General features: G+C 38.3%; 1 protein-coding gene across 22 annotated transcripts in view; it reads left to right on the top strand.

The window, feature by feature from the left end:
- TCF4 (transcription factor 4) overlaps positions 1-27,390 on the top strand; it is a 349,754-nt gene that overhangs the window by 275,640 nt on the left and 46,724 nt on the right. For 21 of the 22 annotated variants that reach the window (XM_019794601.2, XM_034642406.1, XM_019794595.2 and 18 more), the window contains 2 exons: positions 18,736-18,841; positions 22,377-22,510. In XM_019794601.2, the coding sequence (XP_019650160.1) occupies positions 18,736-18,841; positions 22,377-22,510 (240 nt within the window). Of the gene's footprint in view, positions 1-2,318; positions 3,359-18,735; positions 18,842-22,376; positions 22,511-27,390 lie in introns of those variants that run through there. The other variant, XM_034642414.1, reaches the window with a different exon arrangement.

Below are 27,390 nucleotides of genomic sequence, written 5' to 3'. Positions count from 1 at the left end.
GGGAAAATGGAAAAGAGTTTTATGGAAGAGAGATAGCTCAGTTTTGAAAGGCAGCATAGGTAGAAATCTTGCTGTCCCTGCTCAGATTAACTAGCATTCCTAATCTGTCCCCCCAACAGAGAACAAAGAGTCTGATGGGAAATGTGGGTTTATATTTTAGAGACACACTACAGAGGCATGAGATAGTGTTAGATACCAGCTATATGCTTCTTGCCCAGCATTAATTTGGTTTGGGGACTGAAATTTAGGTAAGTTTGCAGAGGTAGCAACTTTTTTATATACAATTTCTTTTTTAAAAAAACTCTCCACTACTTTAAAAACTACTCCCTATGGAAACTTTATTCAGTCTTCTAAAATATTTCTACATTTTGGAGTATCTTTTTAAATAGTCGAATTTATGTAGACACCAATGATCCTAAAAGATGAACCCCTCCCAACCTGTGCTAATTTATAGAGTCTTAATCCTAATCAAAGAAAAAGAAAGCCTGTTCTGTCAAAAGTCTGAATATAGGGATCCTCAAACTAACTCATTCCTTGGAAGTACTAAAAATTACTGGTTTTCTTTCTTTCTTTCTTTCTTTCTTTCTTTCTTTCTTTCTTTCTTTCTTTCTTTTTGTCTTTCTTTCTCTTCCTTCCCTTCCTTCCTTCCTTCCTTCCTTCCTTCCTTCCTTCCTTCCTTCGTAGTTACTCACAAATAGAGAAATATAACATTATGGTTTTTTTTAATATATACAAACAACTATCGGATCACACTTGAATTAGAGTTACTTTTACAAATTGAGGAAAGAGAATGCCTGAGAAGTCCCCAGTGGGGTAAAAATTCTCAGTACTCTCTGGGAAAAGTGATAACTACTTTCCTCTCTCTAGATGTGAGACCCCCTCCCTGGCCCCAGATACTGTGTTGCAGAACACATTCACTTAATCTTTGAAGAGCTCATCGTCTCTCTTTAAGACCTGTTCTTGTTCATACATTGCAAATATGCACTTTCACGTCCACAAGGAAGACATTACTACCATCTAGAAGGGCAATGTCAGTTAGGAACAGGAAAATGCAAGGTCTGCCAACTGCAGAATTGTACTGACTTTACGCCACCTCCTTTTGAACAAAATTTGAACCTTTGAGGAAAAAATATTGGAGATTTTGATGAGCTTTTCCCCCTTTTCTTTTCTTTCCTTTTCTTTTCTTTTCTTTTCCTTTCTTTTCTCTTTTTTTTACTATTTGCAAATCATGGCTTCCTGATCCTAAGGGGGGGAAAAAACCTCAAAGGAAAGGCTCAACAGGCTTCCTGGACATCAAATAGTTCGCACAAAACAACATTCTGATGACTAGCATGTAAATAAATCAGAAACATATGAATTAAACGTCTCTTGAAATACATATGGGTTGAAAAATAGAGAGAAGTGCTGAGAAAATGTGTTTTGGGTTTTGCTGAGCCCATGACATTCGAAAAATAGTATGAGACACCGAACAAACACAAGGCATGGCTTGGCTTACCCATCCCTAATATTAGCCTCCCGGTTCAACGGCAAATCGGTTTATCATGTGCCTAAATACGAGCCACCTTTGGTGTGCTCCCCCACACTTAATTACTTGCAGTTTAAATTTTTTTCAACTAGAAGCTCAAAAATAGCATCACATTTCAAGAAAATGCAAATCTTAGCATTTTCTCACTCAGTTGGTTCACAACAGACTTTTTTAGAAAATACCACAGATCATGTCACCTTTAGGAACAGTCATACTGGTATGGCCCTCTTTGGGATGACTGGTGTGCAACAGAAGGAAAGCATCATTATTAAAAACAAACAAACAGACAAACAAACAAACAAACCTGGCCCTGAAATTGATGTTGCCCGTTAAATCAAAGTGATAAACTACTGCAGGTCAAACTCTCATGAAGATAAATGGTATCCTCTCTTGACATTAGGTGGTAGGCCAGCTCTACACTACCAAGCTCAGAGTTCCTGTTCTTTTTCACTCTTGAGCTCTGTGGCCTTTCTGTAGGTGATAGGAGTTTGCCTTCTCTTTTTCACAATGTACTCTGGAGAGCCAACATTAGGGATTCTAAGTCCCGGGACAATTGCAAAGGCCTTAGAGACCTCTTATCGTCTCCTCTTGGTGTCTTGTTCTTTGGCATCTGGCTTGAAGTACAGGACCCCAGACCATAGGGGAATTTAGGAGCAAAAACAGCCAGAGCTTCAGGCTTTTTACCCACTGAAGGTAAGTCACTCATGTGTCCTTGGCCAAAATCTTTTATTTGTTCTTTGGACTAGCGCTATCATCTGAGATTATCAGTTTGAAGTTTTAGAGAGGTGGTGAATTTTATTTTATAGGGAAGTTATTTTGGTTGTTTAAAAAAAATTTTAATGTGCTTTTCCTAATTCCTTCACTCAAATGGTGGTAAGAAACTTCAGTGCTTACCATGAGTAAGGTGCTAGAATATAGCTCTGAACAAGACAGGCATGAGATAGACCAGGAAGTAGAAAGCCCAAATGCAGTTTGATAATGCACTGATGGGGGAGTACAGACAGCTAGAGATGGACACAGGAGGGGCGCCTGTCCCACATTTGGCCCCCAGGAAGCGGGTTCCAAGAATGAATGGGTATTAGGCAAGCAAAATGCTGGATCAAGGAAGAGCATGCCTATACTGTTACCTGAAAATAGTTCAGGATGACAGAGCTCATGGTGCCAAAGGATAGTAGTAAGAGATGGGACTGAAAAGCTGTGGCCAGATCATAAAATGCCTTGTGTACCCTATTAAGGAGTTTAGACCTTATCATGACTGTAATAAGGAGCCCTTCAAATGGGTATTCCCAGGAGGTCATTGAATTTAAAAGTCCAGAAGGATAGCAGGAAGACCAGGAAAACCTAGTCAGAGAAGCCACGGGAAGCAAATCTGACTGGAAGGAAGAAGTAGTCAGCAGTGTCAGATGTTGCTGAGAGATAAAGACGACCGTTGGCTGCAGCATCCAGGAGCTCTTGAGCAGTTCCACTGGGGTAGTGGGTGTGGAGGGAAAGTAAAGAAGTAGAGAAAGGGCATCACCAGCTGCTTTTCCATCATCATTGTCATTGTCATTGTCATCATCATCATCATCACAGAAAATGAGCATCAGGCATCTTATCTACCAGACAGAGAGAGTGAAGGAAAAGAGAGTGAGACACACACACCCCCCCTAGGGAATTGGAACATATTTGGGAAAACAGATCATAAATATAAAACAGAAGACAGCAACACAAGATAGAAGACATGCAAAGGGGAAAGTGAGCCATACAAACCAATGAGATGAAACAGATCTGAACAGAGCCATGAAAGAACAGGACGAATCTGATGGCAGACGGAAAGGGAGAGTTTTTAAAATGGTGAGTACAGCTTGATTTATATTCTGAGTTATGCTTCCTTATCACAGTCCGGTCTGTTTGGGGGTTCCTATCAAATGGAAATGGTAGATGTGATCACGGTTAAAGGTGATGTGTGCTCTTAACTTGCCTGTGACTTCTGTTTAAGTTTCTCAACCCTTTTTTTGGAAAATTAAAGTCACAGACTGATTCTCTGTTGTAGTTTCATGCGGTCTTTATTTTTAAAAGCTGGACACAGAAACTAAGGAACAGATATCACAAGTAGAGCAAGTCAGCAATGTGCGTAATTTCTACATGAGTTCCTTGAGAAGTTTTGCACATCCAATGCTGAATGTCCGTGCAGCTGCAGAGTAGTATCTTACACAACTGTGTTATCTCCTCGTGATGACCTCTTCCCACTGTGAGGCCAGGGGTTCACTCTCACATGCAGTACCTTCAAGAAGCCGTTCGTGATTCAGAGGACAGTTTTTCTTGACAAAGATACTGAGGTATACTTCTGTAAGGCACTTTGGTGCTAAAAATCTTCTGTGTAAACTTTAAAGTGAGGGAAAGAATTGGTCCTCTGTTACTTTGGTTGTTTCCCTTGTTCGCTTAGTGACTATTTCTTGGGCACCTGCTGTGGGCAAGCCATTGCATGAAACATGCTCCAGGTCACACCCTCTTCACCCCCAGGAGCCCATCGTGTTTTATGGGAGAAAAGACTTCTATACTTCATAAAATTTACACATTTCTAAAGTAAAATGCTGGGAAAGTTTAGAAGACGAAATATATTTGATGGAAGCTTATTGAGCTCATTCTTTGTAAAAGGTTTTTGGTCCATGATCCTGTCTGTGTTACAGCACCAGTACCCTTCCTGTTTGCGCTTGTTAGAGACAAAAGCCGAATAGGGGGTTAACATATCAAGAGGTTTTCCATTAAAGAAAACAGACTCATCACCGTCAAAAAATATTTCAGGCAACATCAGGGCACTGAACGTGCTATATAAATGAGATAGCTTGAGGTCCATACTCTTTCAAGGTGTTTTCTCAGCACATGATGTTGTTCGTACCACATCTCTGTGCAGCAGCAGATGTCATGATCTCTACTTTCCAAGCAAATATCGTAAGATTGAAAGAGGTTAATGACCTCCCTGTAGTCAGTTCATGAGCGATAGAATCAAAAGTGGGAAGATGGTCTCCTCCTCTTTAGAGCACATTAGAGACCATTATTTATCTTAACTCACTTAAGATATTTTGGTGATGAGGGAGAATCATAAATTCATCTCTTTTTAAAAAATTTCTTAACAGATTTATTGAGGTATAATTGATATACAACAAATCGTACATATTTGAACATACAATTTGATAAGTTTGGCGTATGTATGCTCCCATTAAGCCATACATACGTGCATCTTGGTAGAATGAAGAACATTGAGCTTGCTAACAAAGAGGTCATGAGTGACTTTGGTGAGAGAGCAGCTTTTATTTCAGTGGAAAGACAGCCTCCTCTCCTACGAAGGCTACATTATTTGCCTAAATTGACAAGACATATTGCTTTAGAAGTTTGACCCATTATTGGTCTTCTTTACTACTGGAATACCGTCTCCCTGCGGATGAGTCCTCATTAATATTTTTGTGAAGGACAACATGAAGGTTATGAGCCTGCTACTATGTTTTGTTTCATTGGTATTGATTGAGGTGCAATTCACATGACATAAAATTAACCATTTTAAAATGAACATTTCAGTGGTATTTGATACATTAATAATGTTGAGCAACCACCGCATCTGTCTAGTTTCAGAACATTTCCATCACGCCCAAAGGAAACCTGATACCCATTAAGCAGTTCCTTTCCATTGCTCTGCTGCCGTGTTTTATAAACCTGTAATTTTATCACAATATTCACAAATATGCATGCACACAGGCACACACACACACACACACACACACACACACACACACACACACCACGGTAGACATATAATCCATCTATCTAGAGATTAGGAAATTCCAGATCTACCCACAATTAGGAAATTTTCCAGACAAAGGACCTAATGTATCCTAATTATATAAGCAAAGGACTGTATGTTTAATGGATGTTTCTCCATCAGGTAAAAGAAAAAAGGAAACATCCTTTGCTTCTTTTTAACATTTCTCTGTATTTCTCTTAAGTTCTCACTTAGATACTAATTTATCAAGGAAAAGGAAAAAAAAAGACAAAATCAATTCTGGGCCTTTGATTATGTAAAACTGCCATGTTCCTTTTCTTGTAAAATATTCTCTCATTAATTTCATCAACACTGAGATTTTTAAGCTGCTTCCCTTATCTTAATATTAAGCAATCATCTGGATTTTACATTTCTAGTTTTGAAGATTCAAAATTATTGAACAAAGTAATTTAGTTATCAAAGGTTTCATTTCTTGGATAAACATCAAAGGCGCAGTCTTACTGTAATTTTTATTGTTAAAGTAATTACTGTTGTTTATATTTATTTATACCCTTGTTATTCCAGAAGAATATTTGAGGTAGCCAGTAGCAGATCTTTAAACTGCATATCTTTAAAATTAAGAAAAATTAGATCAGATGAAAAAAGTGTCTGAAATTCAAATACTAGAGAAAGTCAACTTAACTTTATATATATATATATATATATTCATTTACATATGTCTTCTAGTTGCTTGTTATATATCTGAGGTCTCCCGACTGGCTCCTAATGACAATTCTAGAGTCCTTTTTTTTTTTTTTTTTTTTTTTTTAAATGTACCAAAGCACCTAGCCTTGTGCTAGCTAAAGAATCTGCTGTGTGTCACATCGGTGAAATATTGCTGGCTGATTTTACCTAAACGTTTGCCCTGGGTGTGAGAGAGGGGAAGGTCCTTGAATGGATAACAGATAAAGAGGTGGTTGATTGGACAGAGATATTGACAATTCACATACTTTTTTTTTTTTTTCATTTCAGTCTGTGCCACAGTCTTATATTTGGTAATTATTTCATGCTTTTGTTTTCAGTTGAAAGGAGTTAGGGCCATATGTTTTGACAGAAGAAAGACAATTTGTGCTTTTTCCCCCCACCTCTGTGAAGGGGAGGCTGGGGTAATGATTTTACAGTGTGCCGTGGCAATGATTCCTGTTCAGAACTTCACCAAATTGGAAACTCACTGTTCATAACAATTCTCTCAGTAAGCAGAAGATGACGGCGTCTGTTTGAAGCACCGAGGGTTAAGCTCGATGCTTCAAAGCACAGCATAGAGTTCATCTTTAACTCTGGTTAACATCAGTAGATATCATTTACTAACATAAAAATCTCCAGATTCCTTAGACCATGGGTGATTTGGAAGGACATTCTGATCAAGTGCTAACAATTCCAACTTGGGATTTGGAATGAAAAAACCTAGATAGATCATAGCCCCACTCCTATCCCACCCAGTCATGTTAAAGCTCTCCCAGCTTTTGTCTCCTACTGTATAAGATGGGTGAGATGGGTGACTGCTTGGATAGATAATCTGTCTCAAAATGATTCTTAAATGAGGTAATGGAAACAAAGGGTTTTTTTTTAAGATTTTATTTATTTATTAGAGAGCATGTGATAGAGACAGCACAAGTGGGGTGGAGGGGAAGAGGGAGAGGAGAAGCAGACACCCCGCTGAGCAGGGAGCCCGACGCAGGGCTTGATCCCAGGACCCCAGGATCATAACCTGAGCTGAAGGCAGACGCTTAAGGCACTGAGCCACCCAGGTGCCCCAGGAAGTCTTTATAATTTAAAACATTACAAAGATATGAACTTTCTATAATGACAAATCATAGAATTTTACCAAATTTCCTTTTATATTGTTAAGTTCAAGGCAAAGAAGGTATCTAGGGAAGTACATATCCCATTTTGCGAATTGCTTCTTTGACCTTTCCTCTTGTCTTTGCAGTATCAGTTAGAACCTTGGTCTTACTATCTTTTTTTCTTGCTTGGGTCTCTACTTTTGCAAGTTTCTTTCCACCTTTGTCTGACACAACTTTCTCTCTAATTCCTCTTGCTTCCGGGGAAGGAATGCTGACTTAGGAATGATGGCTCTCTGGCCCTCTGTGCACATTATACACAAATGCGGTCCTGAAGATCCGGGATTGAGGGAGAGGAATAGCACGTTTAGGTTGCTCAAGGTCAAACTATAACTATAACATAGTCAGTGTTTTTCTTTGGTGGTGCATTCCCTTCTTGTAAAACCCTCTCTGTACCCTCATACCCTCTTCACTTTTTTCTCATTCTTTCTAAAAATTATTTCTTGAGATAAGATCTGACTGACACCTCATCAGGTTGAATTGTAATAGCTCCAGGCAGATGATAACATTTCCTGAGATGGCAGGCTGACTGGAGATATGTTGAAAAGTGGGTTTGTGACTGTGGAGTTTTTCCCAGAGATGTAGGCTTTTACCCCTCATGATAAGGTTCATTGACTAAGGTCTGCAATATTGAAGTTATATGTTTATCGCAATGGTGCCCAAAATTATTTGAGCTTAGATCCTTTTTGAAAAGACAACATTATAATCCTTTGAATGATGTCAGCTCTAGGCTTCAGGCATCAACCTATGGCCTTGGGTTCAAAGGGAAAAGGGTGGAGAATACTCTTAGAGCCCTTAAGTATGGACCATCATAGGTCATTGTCTCCACCTCCTAACACAAGCTTAGTCCTCAAACATAGAGAAGAGCACTAAAATGTGTTTTGGCAGAACAATGAATGTTTATCTCTCTCTATGATATTCTCAGTTTGGTGTGTATCTTGTGTTCATTCATTCATGCATGCACTTGGCCACTACTTGAGCCTCTTCTGTGTTGGGAACCATACACACACACACATACACACAGATACACAACACACACTTGTGCATATTTTCATAGTATTTGCTTAAGCCTTGTTGTTTCTGTGGTTGGCAATTGTCAATAGTGTTGAGATGGGATATGATCCATTAGAAATAATTAACAATCATGAATTTGATGTGATAGCGAAGCAGAGATCAAAATCATCTAAATATCATACTTCATAGAAATTGAAAGTCATGTTCTTCTTAACATTACCTTTAATTTCTGACAAGCATTCAATAAATAAAAGCCTGGAAACGAATGGTTAGGTGTTTGGAACATATTAAAGTATTGTGATGCACTTAACATCCACAGTCGTCTATCTGCACCCATCCTGAGCCTGGTGATGAGGCCAAGTCCCACGTGAATAAGTAACATGAGGAATGTAACCAGGAAGCAGTCAGGTTTCACCTGGACCAAATTTTATGCAATTAAGTGTTTCAAGAGATCTTTAGCCAGGTGTAACTTAATCAGTTTAAGGCATTCTCAGCGAGGGCCAAGGTACTCAGAATGTTGGCAGTGGGCATTCCTGTGATATACCACGTTGAAAGTAATAGCAAACATACAGTGTCTGCTCACTTCATGCCAAGAGCAAGAGAAATGCAGGTGTAAAAATAAAAAGAAGTATTTGGAGCCAGAGGCTAGTACACATAGACAGAACTATATTAACGCTTCACTTGAACGTAATATGGTGCGTTTTATCAGTTTAGTGTCCTCGTTTTTAGGCCTGGGTCTGGTTTCACCGCTAAATGCCAGTGTAACTCGCAGCAGGTTACTTCACTTCTCTCCGACATTAGTACAATTGAAACAAAAAGTATTGATACCTGCTGCTACTTTGCTCAGCTTCGTGCCTGGAAGACAGATGAATGGTCCTCCCGTAGCAGCGCGCAAGAGCCTTCTTTGTGCCCCTAGACTGTGACCACCTCGTGTTCTCTTTAGGCAAAACGGCATTCTAAGCCACCTGGCTGCTGAATGGCCAGGGTGTGCATGTCAGGGGCCCAGGATTCACAGAGCTGGTGTTGGGAGGAGTCTATGAACACCCTGGAGAGAACTCTCAGCTATTCAGAGATAATGTTGTAGAATGGTGGTTATAGCTCAAACTCTGAAACAAACCTACACGATGTTGCCCAGCTTGCCACTTAACTAGCTGTGTGACTTTGAGAGAGTTACTTAATGTCTCTCTTAGATTCCTTATTTATAAAATTGAGATGATAATCAAATAGCAGTTTGAGTGTACAAAGTGAGTATATGTACCTTTTTTTTTTTTTTTTCTGGAATAGTGTCTGGCATGTCCTAAGTAAAGTGTTAGCTATTTTTATCTTTGTCACGATTTTTGTCATGCCAAGTGTGACAAGAGCTTGGGGCTGGCAGCCATTGGGACCAGGTCCTTTTTCGCTTCTGGAGAGTGTTAAGTTATGATACCATAACAAATTACTTCTTTTCTTTGTTTCTAATTGGCAACTCCCTCATGCATCACTGAGATGGTTGTAGGATAATATGTGAAAACAACTTAAAATCTCAAACATTCTCTATCACAACAAATCTATTATATCATAGCAGGGTAAGCCCCATCGTACCTCTCCTGGTTCTTCTACTGTCTCAGGGTTGCAATGATAATGCATTGAAAATCCTTCTAAAATAACAGGATACTATGTAGATTTAAATTACAATAATATAATTGTACAATTATGAGTAATTCTTAGTGCTTTTTAAAAAAATTGAAGTGGGATTTTGTTTTTCCTCCCTTGGAAATTTTTATATACGTCAAAGGCTATGTGGACTCATTTTATTTTTAGGGTTTGAAATTTGATTTAGGGATTTGAAAATTATGCTATAGCTAGCTATATAAAAAAACATAAGAATTGTCCTTGCCTTTCTATTTGAAGAAAAGAAAGAACAAGGTAGAGCTGCCTGCCCATAAAGAACACCAGGTTTTTCCTAGCTCCTGGGGACTTTGCATGCAGGAGGCACGCGATAGTGGGTCCAGCTCACTTTTTCACTGCGTGATCGCTGCTCTTGCCGCAGACCGGGCGCACTCCTAGGGAAATGCGTTGCCTGCAGGCTGTCCACCTCCTCCTGCTTACCCAGCTCTGGAGCCTGATCCCACATGCATCACTCAGGGCCCTTCTTCTCCTTCCTGTTGCTTTCTTTGGGGTCTTTGTGATGTCTTCCACTTACAGAATTTGGTAAAGATACAAACAAAAAAGGGAATTAAAGCTTCCACAATTTTACGACTTCTTCACACAGACAAGGAAATCTGGTGACTGAGAAGAATGAAACTGTAATTCATTTATAGGACGTAGCTTCAGATCTTATGGACTGATCTGATCATGAACAGATCATCAAAACTCAGCTGATATTTAGGAGAGTGGGAAAATTATACGTGATGTTTGTGATGCAATATATGGATGTGTGTTCAAAGTGACCTGTGGCCTAAATATATTACATACTCGGGGCACCTGGGTGGCTCAGTCAGTGAAGGTCTGACTCTTGACTGCAGCTCAGGTCATGATCTCAGGGTCATGAGATCAAGCCCCGCATCAGGCGCTGCTCAGTGTGTGTGGAGCCTGCTTACGATTCTCTCTGTCCTTCTTCCTCTGCCCCTCCCTCACCCCCACTTGCACCCACACTTGCACATGCACACGTGCGAGTTCTCTCTCTCAAAATAAATAAATGAAATATTAAGTATATATATATAATATACTCAAGGAATTTCTTTTAAGAGGAACACGCACATTCTTTTTGTGTTGAGTATGGCAGAGTGAAGACAGGTAATTTCTTGTTCGTGGAAAAAATAGGAATATCATATACACTAATGGTACATTTTTTTTAAAGATTTTATTTATTTATTTGACAGAGATAGAGACAGCCAGCGAGAGAGGGAACACAAGCAGGGGGAGTGGGAGAGGAAGAAGCAGGCTCATAGCAGAGGAGCCTGATGTGGGGCTCGATCCCATAATGCAGGGATCACGCCCTGAGCCGAAGGCAGACGCTTAACCGCTGTTCCACCCAGGCACCCCTACACTAATGGTACATTTTATACATGTTTACATAATTGTGATTTTTTTTTTTCAGACTACCAATAAAGATAGTTTGTGGGGGAAAAAACCCTCTTCTTACCAAGAGTTATTTTAGGGCATTTAGAACTATTTGATTAATTCCTATGAAAGCTTCAGGTGATTTAGATGGTCATAAAAGCTTCACGATTTCAATAGCCTACAACCTTTGAAATTTTCCATTTGTAATTAAATATCCATCAGTTTGTCAGTATACTGCAGACATTTATGTGTTATCTCTAAGTAGATTTCCTATTTATGTGACAATAATGCAAATTGGCCTTTAACCATCACCTGGAAGTGAAGTAGGATTTTTCTGCCATTAGTAAACATTCCTTGACTTGATATATATACTGTACTGAGAATATGCCAGGTGAATAATTTTTATTCCTGGAGTTTGCTGTTGGTTTTGGTTTTTTGCACTCTTGGATTATTTACTGCCTGACTGTTATATGCCCTTGAGCATTATTAACTGCCTTTAAACCTTATAATAACTTACTCAACTCTGTTACTTGAATCTGTTTATTAATCTTTTATGCCATTTTACTGCCCATTAGAATATTTAAGTTATAAAGTTAAAAAAGACTTTAGGGGGCACCTGGGTGGCACAGTGGTTAAGCGTCTGCCTTCGGCTCAGGGCGTGATCCCGGCGTTATGGGATCGAGCCCCACATCAGGCTCTTCTGCTATGAGCCTGCTTCTTCCTCTCCCACTCCCCCTGCTTGTGTTCCCTCTCTCACTGGCTGTCTCTATCTCTGTTGAATAAATAAATAAAATCTTTAAAAAAAAAATAAAATAAAATAAAAATAAAAAAGACTTTAGAAAGGCGAGTGCCAAGAGGACTGGGTACAAAGTCAGGGGCCCTGGGCTCTGTCCAGGCCCTTGGGTAAGTCCATTAACCTCTTCCTTTGCTCATGTGTAAAATAAGGTTGAAAGCATTTGAGCTTTAAAAATATGAAGCCAACAGGCAGGACAGAGGCAGCAGGTGGAAAAGTAGCATGAAAAGAAAAAGGAGCATCTGTAAAGAAGTCATATAAAAAAAGATTAAAAAAAGGAAAAAGTAATAAAAATGAAGTGAGAGTAGAATAGAGGGACCCAATTACCAATAATGTGAAAACACATGATCAGAAAAACTTAAACATCTGTTCAACTTTTATCATCTAGAAAAAGTGATCACACCATGTCTAACTATAATTCCTTTGCCAAAGACACTGGGGCCAAGGACAAAATTGCAGTGGAAGTATTTCTTTGCTTCCTACACATCCAGAAACCTAGAGTCACAGATACTCTTGCCTTGTGTTCCACTTGGTACAATTTGCAGGAATTTTGGCAGATGGTTATAAAAGGACTTTTAAAAATATGTCGTAGTACAAGGAACTCTAAACATAATAAATAAAACTAAAACCTAAATGTCCTACCCTTCAGTAGCATCAATATTTATTAACACCAGCTGTATGCTAGGGACTAGGCATACCTAGAAATTGCCTCTCTAACCAGTCCACCAAAAGAGTTCTTGCTTTTGCAGCCTAAAGGGAATATCAAGTCTTAAATGCACTGACATTGTTGTCAAAGCTGGTCTAACAGAGGGTGACACACATGGCCCAGTAGGACTCTTCACAGGCAACAATGACTCTAGGCTACTGCTTCCAACAGAACTTTCTGCTGCAGTGGGAAAGTTCTGTGTTGGTGCTCTCCAGTATAGTGGCCTGTGGCCACGTATGGCTATTGAGCCCTTGGCTAATGTGTCTAGTGTGACTGAGGGAATGGGTATTTAACTTTATGTAACTTTAATTAAGCTTAATTCAAATAACTACCTATTGCTAATGGCTACTGTATTGGATAGCCCCATTCTAGACACTTTAAAAATAGCTATAAGCAGTGACTAGCACTTACAAGATGTGAATGATACTACCATTTACTGAGTGCCTACAACAGATTAAGAGTTATGCTTGACAGATATTTTCTCCAATGCTTACAAAAAAGAATAACCTCGTTCACAAGTGAGAAAACTAAGACTCACAGCATCACCAACCAGCTCACAATTAATTGTGAGAGAGCTGGAATTTGAACCCAGTTGGTCTGGCTCCAGAGCTGGGTAATTTCTGCTATTACACCAAGTCTTTTTCTGTACTCTCTGAAGATTGCCTCTTTTAAGTACATCTTCCCCTTGCTTTATGGGTCAGTTAGTGATATACGTTTAATTTCACGTGGTACAATTAGGTCACGTGGTACAATTAGTGTCCGTATTAACTCTTCTGAATAAGAAGGTGTCACTGCCCCTGAGCCTTTCTTTTCTCTTACTGGGACCCATGTCTTTCAAACAATATTTTAAGAGTTGAGAGTCCAGCCGCATTGCCGGAGTAGTGAGCTGACCCACTTCCAAGCACTTTCCCCATTAGATGCTGAGAAGCATCAAAGCATATGCCTAGCATTGTGAACACTTGGCATTTGAGTGTTTTGCTGTCATAGTTTAGAGTATTTGTAAAATCTGCCAAGGTCTAGACTACTAAGTGAGCCTTGCTAGCACTTGGGCATCGGAGATGTAATTCTGCTTTGTTATTTTCAACCCATCATGGAGCATACAGCAACTCTCTTTAAGAGTCTGAAAGCCTCAACTATGATGTTCCTGTTAGTCTGAACTGCTTCTTTTCATAAATTCTATATTCAGATGGTACTTAGAGAATCACAAAGGGGTAGTAATGGTAAGGAATGTTAAAGGTGCATTGTACAACCTAGTAGTTATCACTCAGCCCCACGCAGTTACACACCTCATGACACATGCTCTGTAGCCACTTCTCTGTCTCCCCTTAGAGCTTAGCTTCCCACTTCAGGAAGCAAGTGACATTAATACAGATCGATTTTACTATGAATGTGCCTTATCACATTTTGCTTTCTTAAAAGGTGATTATGAAACCCCCATAAGAATATTTCCACAAACCGTGGTCAAAGTACAACCTTGTGTTGATAGTTTAAAATACCCCTTTTTTGGCCTTTTAAGAGCAAGAATTTTTTTTTTTTATGAAAAGAATATAGACTTTGATGACCCATTTAAATCCTGCCTTTACCACCTGATTGTTAATGTAGAAAAGGTGGCTTAACCTTCCTGAGTCACATTTGCTCAGATAATAAAAAAAAATAGCAACACAACATTAACCCTATTATCTGACGTTTTTTGCGTGCTTGATATGTGCCAGGTACTCTTCTAGTTGTTTCACGCACAACATACCATTTTATTCTCGTAAGAACTTTCCATAGCAGGCTGTGCCATTCCCATCTTACAGGTAGGAATCTGGAGACTAGAGAGGTCAAAGAAACAGGTCCAAGGTTGTCTGATTGCTGAATGGTGGAACTTGCAGTCACAGCCAAGATAGTGTGGGCCAATACAATTGATCTCTCTACTATACTTCAGCCCTGGGAAATCCAAATGGTGCTGTTCATAATGACCATCTTGTATGACCCTTAGGAAAATCAGAAGTAACGTGTGTAGAGCTCCTAGCCCAAAAGCTATTCCGCAAGGGGCCCTAAACAAATGGTTCATTGTTATTTTTTAAATCTTCATAAGTGAAACTGCTATGCCAAAACAGATAAAAATGAGAACATCAAGGGGGGAGAGGAGGATATGCATTCTGCTCCCTTCATTTTGCCCGTTTGCTTGGTTTTCTTCTTTTCTAATAGCTGGAGATTCTATTTAAAAGAAGGTATCGTATTATTTCTTTGGTGACTGAGCAAAGGATAATCAGGAACATTGGATGGAACAGCTAACGTAATATAGTAATACTTCTCAAATTACAACAAAAACCAAATATGTAAAATGAAGAAAAATATATATGTATTTTTTATCAGTTCAGGGTGTTTAGTGTTATCTGGAGAAATTCGTTAAACTCAGAATTTCTATATGTATGATTTTGTTTTTAAATTCAGAAATGTAAGAGAAAAGATAATGTTGCTAAATTTGGCCATAAACTATACTGTGCTATTAGTTCCCCATGAAGCTTTTATTCAACAAACAGTTCAGTACAAGAGCTGTATGTAGCCTATGAGCTTTGTCCAAGTTTCCCCATTTCCAATTTTGCAACAGAAATTTCACCCTTCTTGGGTTACTCTTGTGAGAGGAATCAGAATGCCAAAAGTCACCTTGATCTAAGCTACCTTATCAGAGAAAAACTAAGTGTAGATTTTCGTTTCCCTTTAGACTTTTCCTCATGTTTCATAGGTGGGGTCACTTCAATACACTGAACTAGAGTTTGGGATTTTCATTTCATTTTTCACTGGACTGATTTTTTAGTGTTAGTCATTAAAATGACTCCAACTATTTGAAGATATCTGGGGTGTTTGTCATTGTTCTGTTAAATAAAAAACTATTTTACTGAACAAATACTTAAGTCATCTTTCCAGTTACCTAAAATAGTAATAATTAAAATTAATCGGATGTGAACTTTTCTTATTGAATTTAGTGTCTCTATTAAATACATTATTGAAACCCATTGGAGTCTTTTGATTAAGAAATTGGCAAAACAGGTGACTGAGGTAAAAATAATGGAACAGCTCCCTGGTCATTCATGTTATTAAAGATGAAAACATTAAGGATAAACTGAAGTATGCACGTTATGATCAATCTGTTTTCATAAATGTCATCTTGTACCTCTGCCACCATGTTTAAAGAAAGTAACCTAAAATAAAGAGCAATTGATAGTTGTGGCTGTTGGATAAGTTGCAGATCTTGAGCGGTTGCTTTGACCATTCCATTTTTGAATTCCTTCTAATTAAAATGTGTGTGGGGGGGTGGAGCTGACCTAAATAAATTCTTTAATTCCTTCTACTTTAAAAAAGGATAGCGGTGCCTGGCTGGCTCAGTTGGCAGAGCACGTGACTCTTGATCTCAGGGTTGTGAGTTCGAGTCCCATGTTAGGTGTAGAGATTTCTTAAAAATAAAATCTTTAAAAAAAGTATAATAGTTCTGTGCGTGGTTTATTTATATAAATAATTCTGTAGGGTGCTTACCTTACAAGTAACTTTTGAAGTGGGAAAGATGAAGTTCATAAATGGAAAGAGAAGAACATTTTACCTGATCTGTAAATTTACAGTATAAAGAAAATTTATAAAATATGCAGGAATTGCCTTTTTTTCTAGAAACAGTGGTCCATTTCTTTTTAATAAGACTTTCATCTTACCTAAAGAGTCTTCATTTGACCATAACACCAGAAAAATAGAAATCATATAGTATAATATATCCTAAAAACTTTGTAACCCCGTAGATACTCGTTATGCCAGTGGTACTTATGAATTTGGTTGATAAGTGATCTTATTCTCAGATCTTTGAGTTTGATCATAATTCATAGTCCAATAGCCTCCTTGTATGTGGGCAAAATTACCAAAGATTTGTCCTTATCTCTTGCAAGAAATATCAACTAATTCTGCCCACATCAGGAGGGAAAAGGAGAACCTTTCTAGGTGCCATTAAATGATATTGACATAATAATATACATGTTTAAAGATAACGTAGTAGAGTATAATTATTTAAACTAAACATTATGCTAAAACAACTTATTTCATTTGTTTTAAAGTATAAAATGATTTCATAATATGGGTCAGAGTTTATTTTCAGCTTTATAGTAAATATGCTGATTTCTGAAATATGGGGATAACACATAGTACACTTAGCTTGTGTTAATACCAACTGGCCAACTAGCTGTCAGGCTAATGGCCTGGACCATAGATATATTGTAGTAGCTGTATTGCGCCTCATTCTGTCATTAGAATGAGATAATCTAATTTTCAATTTCCCCTTTTTCTAGACAGTAATGTTTCTTTCATGTTTTTAGCCTACTCTCAAGACCTTCTCTAAATACATTCAGCAGTATTTCCCTAACTAACTGTTTATTAGTTGTATAGTTTTCAAGAAAATACTGGGTTTTGCATGACAAATCTTTAAGGGTATTGATTTGTTTGGAGATTCCTGGCTTAAGGTTTATTCTTTGTCTCTTAAAGATGCTTAAAAAGATGTCTTCCTTATTGTAAGCCCTATGGGAAAAGAAGCAAATAGACATTTATATATTTAAAATATGAGGAGAATTAAAAAAATGAAATGAAATATAGCCCACGAAATTCAGGGCTTATATCCCTCCATGACTGAAGAAAAATCCTTGTTTTCTAACGTGTGCCTGGGTTCTTCTGGTTTGTTTTTGTTTTGTTCAGTCTCCAGGACCTCCCAATTTTCAAGGGCACTGTGGGGCATATGTAGCATTTATTTGATGTATGTATGTGTATGCATATTTTCCCACATCTGTCTCTGTGGACCTATCCTTTGTGAAATCCTAAACCTTGTATTAATGCTTAGTTTGTGATTCATGGTGTTCTGAGAGCAATTATATAATTTTTCTTAGGGTGTTTATTCGATGTGCACTGTAAAAAAAAAATGGGAGTATTTTTTGGTAAGTCTGCAGTTGCCTTTTTATTGGTGAATTTCTCTTTCTTTTACTGTGACCTGTGAATATCACTGTAGGCTCACTGCCAATTTTGTGAGCCGCTGCCTGCTTCAAAATGGAGGCAGGAAGGTATCCATTTTCATCAAGAGGATGACAGTGTTTCAGTCTCTCCGACCATCTGGAGAGAGGAACTTTTGGAGCAAAAGAAAATAGGGATTTGAAAAAATTATATTTAGCAGAAAAGGCAAGGGGGGAAACCAATTAAAGTTAAACTATACCTTATGAATTTATGCTTTTCTACTATGCTGCCTTCTTTAGAGGAAACATAAACAAGAAAATACACAGGCTATTTTTATAGAGGACTGGTTCCCCAAGTCTCATGAGTATTAGTAAACGAATGTTCAGTAAATTAGGATTTTGGCACACTTTTTTAAGTTTATTGCACACACAAATATAATAGGAACTATAAAGGAGTACTCCCCACTCTTCCTGTGTACATACTGATTGTTGGTGGTCTATGTAGATCTGGGCTTTTAATGGTCTTTTTCATGCATCTCTGCAAAAAGCTGACACTATGGGAATTTAATATTCCAAGATGTATTTGTCACTTTCTGTGGTCTGGATAGTGCATTCATTTTCGCTGTCTCTCTTTTTCTCAGAAGTGAACATTTTAATTGAAAGGTAGAGTTAAAAGGGAGAAGGTTGATGCGTGCCCTTCTGTTTGCACCTTTCATGAGCTCAGGGGCCATCTATGTTTAAAAAAAAATAGATGCTTGGACAGGACAACCCCACGGGTATTATGTAATATATTTAACTAGACATAATTCAGAATATTCTTGCCTGCGACTGGAAAATTTCCCCCGCCCCTGGTTTTCCAGTCACACAAATCTACTCAACATTTTTGTTGTTGTTTTTTGTTTTTCTGTATTCTGAAAGGGGCAGTGTTCTAGGGTTTGATCAGATTTGGAACGGACATGGAAATTTAGCATTTTGCTCCTGCTTCGTATCAAGTAATGGACCTTGAGGTGCTTTGGTCAATGCGGCAAGCAAAACTAAATTGTCTCTCCTTCCTCAGGTTTATGCTCCATCAGCAAGCACTGCCGACTACAATAGGGACTCGCCAGGCTACCCTTCCTCGAAACCAGCAGCCAGCACTTTCCCTAGCTCCTTCTTCATGCAGGGTAAGATGCTGCCACTTCTGCGGGGAAATCCACTGGGCAGAATCTCCCTGGGTCTTTTCAGGTCATATATGGGGCAAAAGACTGCTGATCTCAGACTCAAGAAATGGAATAGTAGGCAAGTGGAGAATATGGAAGGTCATGATCTTCTTAGGAATTGAATTCATTAAAAATTCATCAATTAATTAAAACTTGACTAAGACTTATTTTTTTAAATCAAAGCCCCTTGAGCAATGATGAGTTAAGATTAAACTGGTTGACTTCACTTAGAACTGACGCGTCTTGGGGGATGGTCTTCCATGACAGATCATTTCAGCTTCTTCTCTCCCCAAGAAGAACGTGTGTGTATTTTTAGAAGTGTTTTGGTTCAGCATGTATTTTGAGCATCCTGGATTTAGCCAACTGGGAACAAATTGTCCTTATGTATAACTTCATATAAAAAGTTTAGCCACTTATTAATTTATAGGTAAGAACAAGAGCCCCATTTAAGATGAAGCAACATATCTCAAGACTAGAATATTATTTCATTACACAGCGAAAGCTCCACCCCAACATGCTAATTGATTTAAAGACCCAGCTTTTGTCCCAGACAAATTGAGAAAATTACAGTTTCATAGTAGGTGAAGTATATTTATTCTTTTAATTGTGCAGTTTATTTAATGAAATGTACATGGGTGTGTACCCCTGAGCTTCCAGTCTTGCCCCTGATAGCACGGTTCCTTTCAGCTGCTTGGAAAAGACTGGAATAGTTAGAATGACACCAGCTGCATTTAAGAATTACTGTCCAGAGCATGCACCTAAGGCTTCATCCCTGATAGGCCTGGGGCACTTACCGTCAAAATATCATGATCTTGTTGCCAAGTTAATAGTCTGAAATTTAGACATGAATTTTCCAAGAACTCCTGTACCTGTATGCAGAACTTTTAACTCTTTTTGCCTGGGTGTGAAAACCTTTTTTGATTGTGCCTTGGCAAAGTGCCATGGGATTTCCTTTTTGTGCTGCTCTAGGAAGGGCCATGTCATGTTGGGGGGAGAACCCTTGGAGCAGCAAGGAACCAGGGAGCAGCTTGGCGTCTCACTTAGCTTGCAGTGGACATACTCGAAGTCATTCTGATTAAAACGGACTTATTTTCTTGCCCTTCAGAGTATTAGCTTTTTCAGGTTGCTAGTTCACATGTGAAATTCCATGGAAAATCTATAACATTGAATCAAATGGGTCTTGCAGGAATGGAGAGAATTTGTTCCACGCATAATAGAGCTCATGTTCATAAGGGTCCTTTATCTTTGTGACCCGTCCTAGGTGTACCTCACAAAGGGACCCAGCTGGATATGTCACTTGAGGGCATCCTGGGCCTTGACAAAAGGCTCATCCCCTTCAGCTATAAACAGCAGTCACTTGTGCATCCGCTCCCCTCTTATGCGACCAGTCAGAACAACTATGCTGCCGGTGCTTATCGAGATGGTCAATTCAAGGATTCATCACTCAAAGCAGATTTTCACTGAGAAAATTGACAGGATAGATTTCTTCTATCTGCCTTCAGGAGGGTGCTTGCTTAAACTGTGCACACCACATGGGAGGTCAGGTGGATTAAAACAGAAAACAGTAGGCTCTTCTCCATGGAAGACCACGCAGAATAAGGGGAACAAACTTGCTTTTCTGCATATGAATACCCAAAAAAGCAAAAAAAAAAAATTGAGTTGACATTTATGACGAGCACAATTAATTTGCACACATCTAATTCTATTCTTTCAAAACAACATTATGCCAAGATCATGGGATGTGATAAATATTAATTTACTGTGAAAAGCATAATTTATGTAAAGTATGTATTTTTATAAGTCTGCATTGAGTAGAGTGTTCTGTGTTAACAAATCCTAAATGTATTTCCATATAGTGCATCATGTTGTCAGAATGTTTCAGGAGACTCTCGTTCAATGATATGTATTCTCAATTTATTTGTCATAGATGCCATCTATTTGAAATGTTGGGGCCTTAACTTCATCTTTGAATTTAGGGTGACATCTAAACTTCCACAACATGAAGGCTAAATCTTAAGTGCATGAATAATAACTTTTAGAAAGTCCTGTGTTTTCCCATTAGGATCACAGAAACAGTACCTTGTGATCCTGTCTCACATCGACTTCCTTCAGTGATGAGTGCATGGTGCCCTGAGGATTCAGGTCTTAAAAAAACATACAATTTGGGTTAGACTGTCAGGAGACTGTCAGGAGCATATTTTAAACTCATTACCATGTGACCTCTCATTTTTCACTTGAATTTCCATCTTCTAATTAAAACTCTGAAGTTGTCAAAATCACAGATAGGATTTTTTTTTTTTTTTAAGAAATCTATTGATCATTCCTCCCTGTCCTGAAACTATTCCAGTTTTTGGAATTCTAACTTCTGGATTTAAAAGCTCAGTGAAAAAAAAAAGCTTTGTGGTATGTAGTACTGGATTTAACTTGCCTATTGCCTTAATTTTCAGAAGGCCTTTATTATGTAACGTATACGGTGAAAATCATCTTATTTTCAAGGAGGCAGTGCCTCCTGGACTGTGAACACCCAGCTGATAGCCTGGTATTCATCTGGCGCTCAGTAACTTCTGTTCAACTATTGAAAGAACGANCCACCCACCCCCACCCCCACCAACCACCTGCGTTTTGAGAAACCCAAAGCAAGCATCAGCAATCGCTGATAGTAACTTCTAGGCCAATAGACCCAAGGAAGAAAAAGAATCTATAAAAATGTTTTTAACATGGTGTTCACAAAAGATTAACTGAATATTGAAAGCTACTTCATATAATGTCCCTCTCATTTTAAACCTCCTTTTAACTTCTAGTTTCATAAAATCCAGAACCTCTTAAAATCGCCTCTCGCGTAATATCTACCTTATGATAGTGTGCACCCTTTCAACTGCTACTGAAGGCTTAAGGTTACTGCAGAACTATGCAGCAAAAAATAAAAGTTAAAAAAGAAAATTCAGAACTGTATGTCTGAGACTCATGTTCCCTATAAATTATAATGTAATTTCAACTTTAATTCTACCATGTATGGAATAAAAGGGAAATTTGATCTTTTAAATCTGAGATGTTCTTTTTCATTCTTATCTCTTTATCTGCATTTAAAACTTGTAAACTTGTCAACTCTATAATGTGTTAAGTACTTTATTTTCAGCACAAAATTTAGGAACAATTTAACTGTTAGTTTTCATAGAAAAGGAGGTCGGGGACTTTTAAGAAATGTTTTCTTTAGTATTGTTTACCTGGCTGACTTGACATAATTCTACATAGAAGTGTGTTCTGTTCTTTTATAGCGAATTTTTACTAAGAACGCTGCCTATGGTAAATATTTACATTTGTTTGGCAATATAGAACCACTTGGGAAAAAAGAAGGATGACTGTCTTCTGATGTAATCAGCAAAACAGCACAAAGATGAATACACAACGGGCAGCCATTTTCGAGTATATGAAAAAACCCTATTCTGTAGGGCAAGGCTGAATGCCTCTGAAAAGTCATGGTTTTCTTTGTCCTTTACAGATGGCCATCACAGCAGTGACCCTTGGAGCTCCTCCAGTGGGATGAATCAGCCTGGCTACGGAGGAATGCTGGGCAGTTCTTCTCATATTCCACAGTCTAGCAGCTACTGTAGCCTGCATCCACACGAACGCTTGGTAAGGCTGATTCACATGGTGCTGGGGACAACACAGCTAGTTTACGAAATCTCGTTCCCCATCTTTCTATGCCCGTATACAAGGACTCTGTAATGAATGTAAAAATGGTATACACCCATTATTCTTATAGTTATCTTGTTTCTGAAATCAAAGACCTAACAGATCACCTTTGTAAGCCGTTGCAACTTTTCTTTGCCATTGTTCTTCTGTTTATGGTGTTTTATTCTGTGCCTTCTTTATGACAATGTTAGCCTCCTTCAGACATAAATACATACTGTGTTTGAGTTGTATGGTGGACCCTTGTCATTTATTTGCTGTCTGTAGTTTTGAAGAATATACTGCAGGGGGCAGAGTGACAGGCAGTAGACTGAGAGTAGGTGGCCTGTATCTCCCATGTGCATTTCCACTTCCCCTTACCGGCTTCTGTCCCTGGTGACAGCTTTGACCCGTGGTGCCACACCCAAAGGAAAGAGTTCCTGTTTCCCATACACTCCGCTAGTCACAGCAACCATGGGGTTTCTGTATAGATCAGATTCCCAGTTTTCAGTGGTTTAGCTGTAATTCCACCCCTTCCAACCTCCCATTGATGCCCCGTTGCCTCACTCAGTTGAACATTGCTGAGCTGTAGAACATTATCTTGTTTCATTACTGAAGTGTCCACTCTGCCCATTGCCTACACTCATCCATCCTACTGTGTCCCTTTATCTTGGAGGAAGCAGTTCATCTGATCTTTTCCAGCCTCAGAAACTCCCACAGCCCAGAATCCACTTAGGAACTTAAGTCAAGCATTATATGGAGATCATGAGTTAGGTTTGAGATGCAGTAAGATGGGACCGTCCCTTGTGCAGTCATATAACTTTAAAAATGAATGAAGCTGTAATCCTGCAAATGCAAAAGTGTCTGACAAATCCAGTGATCCTTCATGGTACTTGTGTCACCGCTCTTCATCTCAAAATTACCCCTTGTTCTTCTCCTAACACCCAGGTTCATGTGCCTTTCTCTGCTCTGCAATAGGAAATAGTACTTTCTGGATTTCTGTGAACTCTCCTCTCTTTTTTTCAACCACTAGAGACATAGAAAAGGTGACTTATATTCTATTCTGACAACTTAAAATATTCCAGAAGTTATGGTCTCTGATATCCTTGAAAAATACCTATTTAGTGAGTCCTGGTGGTAGAGACACTGTGGTCAGTTAGCCTATCTGTTAACAAGAGGCAAATGATGGAGATGGAATTGGCCTTTTTATATCATCTGCCAAGTTTGAATGTGTAAATCAAACTATCTCAAATTTCAGCACATCTTCAGTAAATAGCAAATGATTTACTTGCAAATTTTATCTTCTTCCACCTCCTGCTTTGAGATATTAGAGTGAAAGCTTAGAGAAATATCAACTATTATTATACTAGAATTTCTTCTTGGCCAGCTTCTTTATTTCCCCATCATCATTTTCCATTTCTCTAAGGAACTCATGATCAAAACTACATGTGTCTTATAAGCAAGGAAAATTTTGATTACAGCTGAAAGATTTTGGCAGTATACTAACATAACATGGAATGTCAGTCCTTCTAAGAGTTGTTCATTTGACATTTATTTTCGTTCTTCCTATATTTCTTTCTTTCTTTCCTTATGCACTAGATTTTTGATGTAGGTGGTTTGATTTTATCCCAATCAGATTCACTGCATGGGCGGAGGTATCTTTAAAATGTGCTCAAATGCATAAAAAGTGTAATTTTAAAAAAGAAACTAACTACATTCCTTTTAGAAAAAATTTTGCTGAAAACCTTAAAAACCAAAAACAATATTATCTACCAGGAAGAAAGATCATTTTGAAGGAATAACCCAACAGGTTCTATCAGATGCTGTATTTGTGTCATTTATTCTAACACAGAACATGGGGTTTTCATTCTTAATATGATTATTTAGCAGATCTTAGAGATTAAGGCTTTGTTTCAAAAAATGGTAAATGAATTAGGTCTCTGGTAATGTATCCTAATAAATTTTCTCACTGATAGGGAAACTGTTGGATTATCATATCTGGTAATCACTGTAATTTCAGTATTAACCATTTGAAAATCTCTCGCTGAAATGCCTTTCCGAAATCTGACACTGACTGAGAGTAACTTGAGTATGCATTAGGCACTTAGTGTCCTTTCACTTGAAAATAATGATAGTTCCTCACAATTTTTGTCTATAGCTTTTGGCCAGTCTCACACAGAACAAAGGAATAGTTTAAGAAAAGAAGCGCATTTTCCTGGTATTATGTTGGGTATAATTTGGCCAAATTAATATTGTCTTCTAAAGGTACAACAGTTTAGAAACATCATCGCCTTCTTCGCCTTATGCTGTTGTAATAGAACGTGTAGTTGTAAAGCTTCAGATCCACACATTTCAGTAGCAACTGTCAAGTCACCAGTTTTGATTCTTTAAATCCCCTTTAGCTTCAGCTACTACAACACAATCCCACAGCTAATCACTACTGTGTCACAGATGGACAGACTGAATCACTTGGAAGAATGGAGTTTGTGGTTAAGCTTTGGGATGGGTTGTCGTAGAAGGTTTAAGGTTGGAATGACTTGGCAGAGTTCTGTTTAGAAATAGGATAGAGTCCTCTGTCTGGCATGGTGTAGGCAGGGTCTTTGCCCCCACAGAGTGAAGTAGTCCCAGGCGTCTGGAATTTTAATATAAAAGAAGTTCTGAATTTTTTGTAACATAAACCCTTACCCTGGTGATTCTCAACCAGGTGTCATTTTACCCCCTCAGGGAACATTTGGAAATGTCCAAAGACATCCTTGGATGTTAAAACCAGTAGGCGTGACTGGAATCTAGCGTATAAAAGCCAGGGATGCTGGTAAACACACTACAATGCATAGGAGAGCCCCCCCACAGCAAAGAATTATCTGGCATAAAAGATTTATGGTGCCAAGGTTGTGAAATGTTGCCTGAGCCCAAAGCATGATTTTATTCTTAGTATGTGCCACCAATTATTATATTTCCTAATCTTTGAATTATCAACCCATAGGTTGATAAAAATATCACTAATAGAAACATTTTCAATACTTACTCTGTCAGTAGGCTCCAAATATGCTATAATTGGGCATCATAAGTAAAAATAATTCAATAGTGGGCATGTAAAGCTGTTATATTTTCTCAGTCTCCCCTTTCCATGTGTAGCAAGCAGGGCAGACAGTATCAGTAGCTGCAGGAAGAGAGGATCATCATTGATCCCTAAATACTCTAAAGGAGACATACTTCACACATCAGTGACATTCTCTGTAGTATATTTATTACGTCTCGGAGTGACAGTAGTTTTCAAGACACTTTTCCTTGTAAAATAATGTAGTTATAAATCTCATTGATTTCTTTCAGCATCCTATTTTCTCCAAGTCTCTAAAAATAACTGATTTACATGGTTGCATTGGTTTCCCCATTAAAATTGATGGGGAAGAACTTTTCTTGTCATTCTCCAAACTCAGTATTAACCCTCAGTCTGTTAAATCCTGAATTACTGCCCATTTTGCATCATGTTAAAAGTGTCTAGAAATCCTCCCGGTTGTGAAAATCTTTTTTCCGTTCCACCCTGTGAATATATAGTTATTTAAATATTTATCAAAATTCTTTACCTCTGTTTTGATTTTTGCATATCTGGGACTGATTTATACAGTTTCTCTATTCTTCAAAACTCAGCACAGAATAGCATTGTGTAAAGGAAGGCAAACCATCTCTTTCTTTCAGTTTCCTTCTTCTATGTTCAGTTTCTTTCTCTCTACTTTATTGCTGTGTTTAGCTGTCAAGCAGAAATAGTTGTTCTAAGTGTGGTGTTCCGTGGCTTATCCAGTCTTTTGGATTAGCTGTACTATGGAATGGGCCCATTCTATCATCGTTTGGAGAAAAGTTCGTGGACTGCTTGGGGCACTTTGTAAGCGGCAAGTAGAAATGAGTTTAACAAGTGGCCTAAAGAATTTTTTGGTCAAGCACAGAGGTCCATGGAATTAAAAAGTTTGAAAGGCATTCTTGGGAAGTTGGAAAGATTTGAGAGTATCATCTCAACTTTTTCACTGACGTTGATCTCTCAGTTGGACTATCTTGAGTGCGTCGAGGTAATGTTGTCAAAGGCATCCACCAGGTCATTGGCAGATCCAATGTAGGTTCATTTGCTAGACTGTTTTGTTCTCTTCAAATAAGTAGTATTTCAGTCCACTATTAAATGCCAACCGACAACCAGTTGTTCATTGAGAATATGGGATAATTATGTGTTTAGCACTCAGCCGTAAGTTGTGAGATGCAGAGGTATAAGCTCTATTCCCTCCCCTTAAAAGAGTTTACAGTATAGGTGGAAATGCACTTGAAAGAAAAAAGCAATGAAAGGCAGCATATAATTAAGTGTTAAATGGCACAGCACAGAATGTGAGTGCATTAGGGATTCAGAGAGAAGAGATTGTGCAAGAGTTGGAAGTAGGAAGGAATACTAAAGGAAGAGGTAGAACTCAAGATGGGCCTCACAAAATTAATACAGAAATACCAAGACACCAGGGTTTCACTCCTATGAATAAGTGCCTGGGCTTTAAGCACCCCTGACTTTTATTTAGCCTCATATTCAATCTCAAATTTTAATTAAATTTCCACTAGTGATATAATAAAGATCCATAGCTGAGTAATATATTACATATAAGACAAAATATGTTTTAGCCAAAATAGTTTTCCTTTACATGTCTGTAACACATTCAAATACCTATGAGAATAACTTTTTAACCCCAATGTTCATAGCAGCATTGTCCACAATAGCTAAATCGTGGAAGGAACCGAGATGCCCTTCAACAGATGTGGATTAAGAAGTTGTGGTCCATATATACAATGGAATATTGCTCAGCTATCAGAAAGAA

The sequence above is a fragment of the Ailuropoda melanoleuca genome, chromosome 14, assembly GCF_002007445.2.
Source record: "Ailuropoda melanoleuca isolate Jingjing chromosome 14, ASM200744v2, whole genome shotgun sequence".
Taxonomy (NCBI): Eukaryota; Metazoa; Chordata; class Mammalia; order Carnivora; family Ursidae; genus Ailuropoda; species Ailuropoda melanoleuca.
This window is presented reverse-complemented; position numbering and strand designations above follow the sequence as displayed.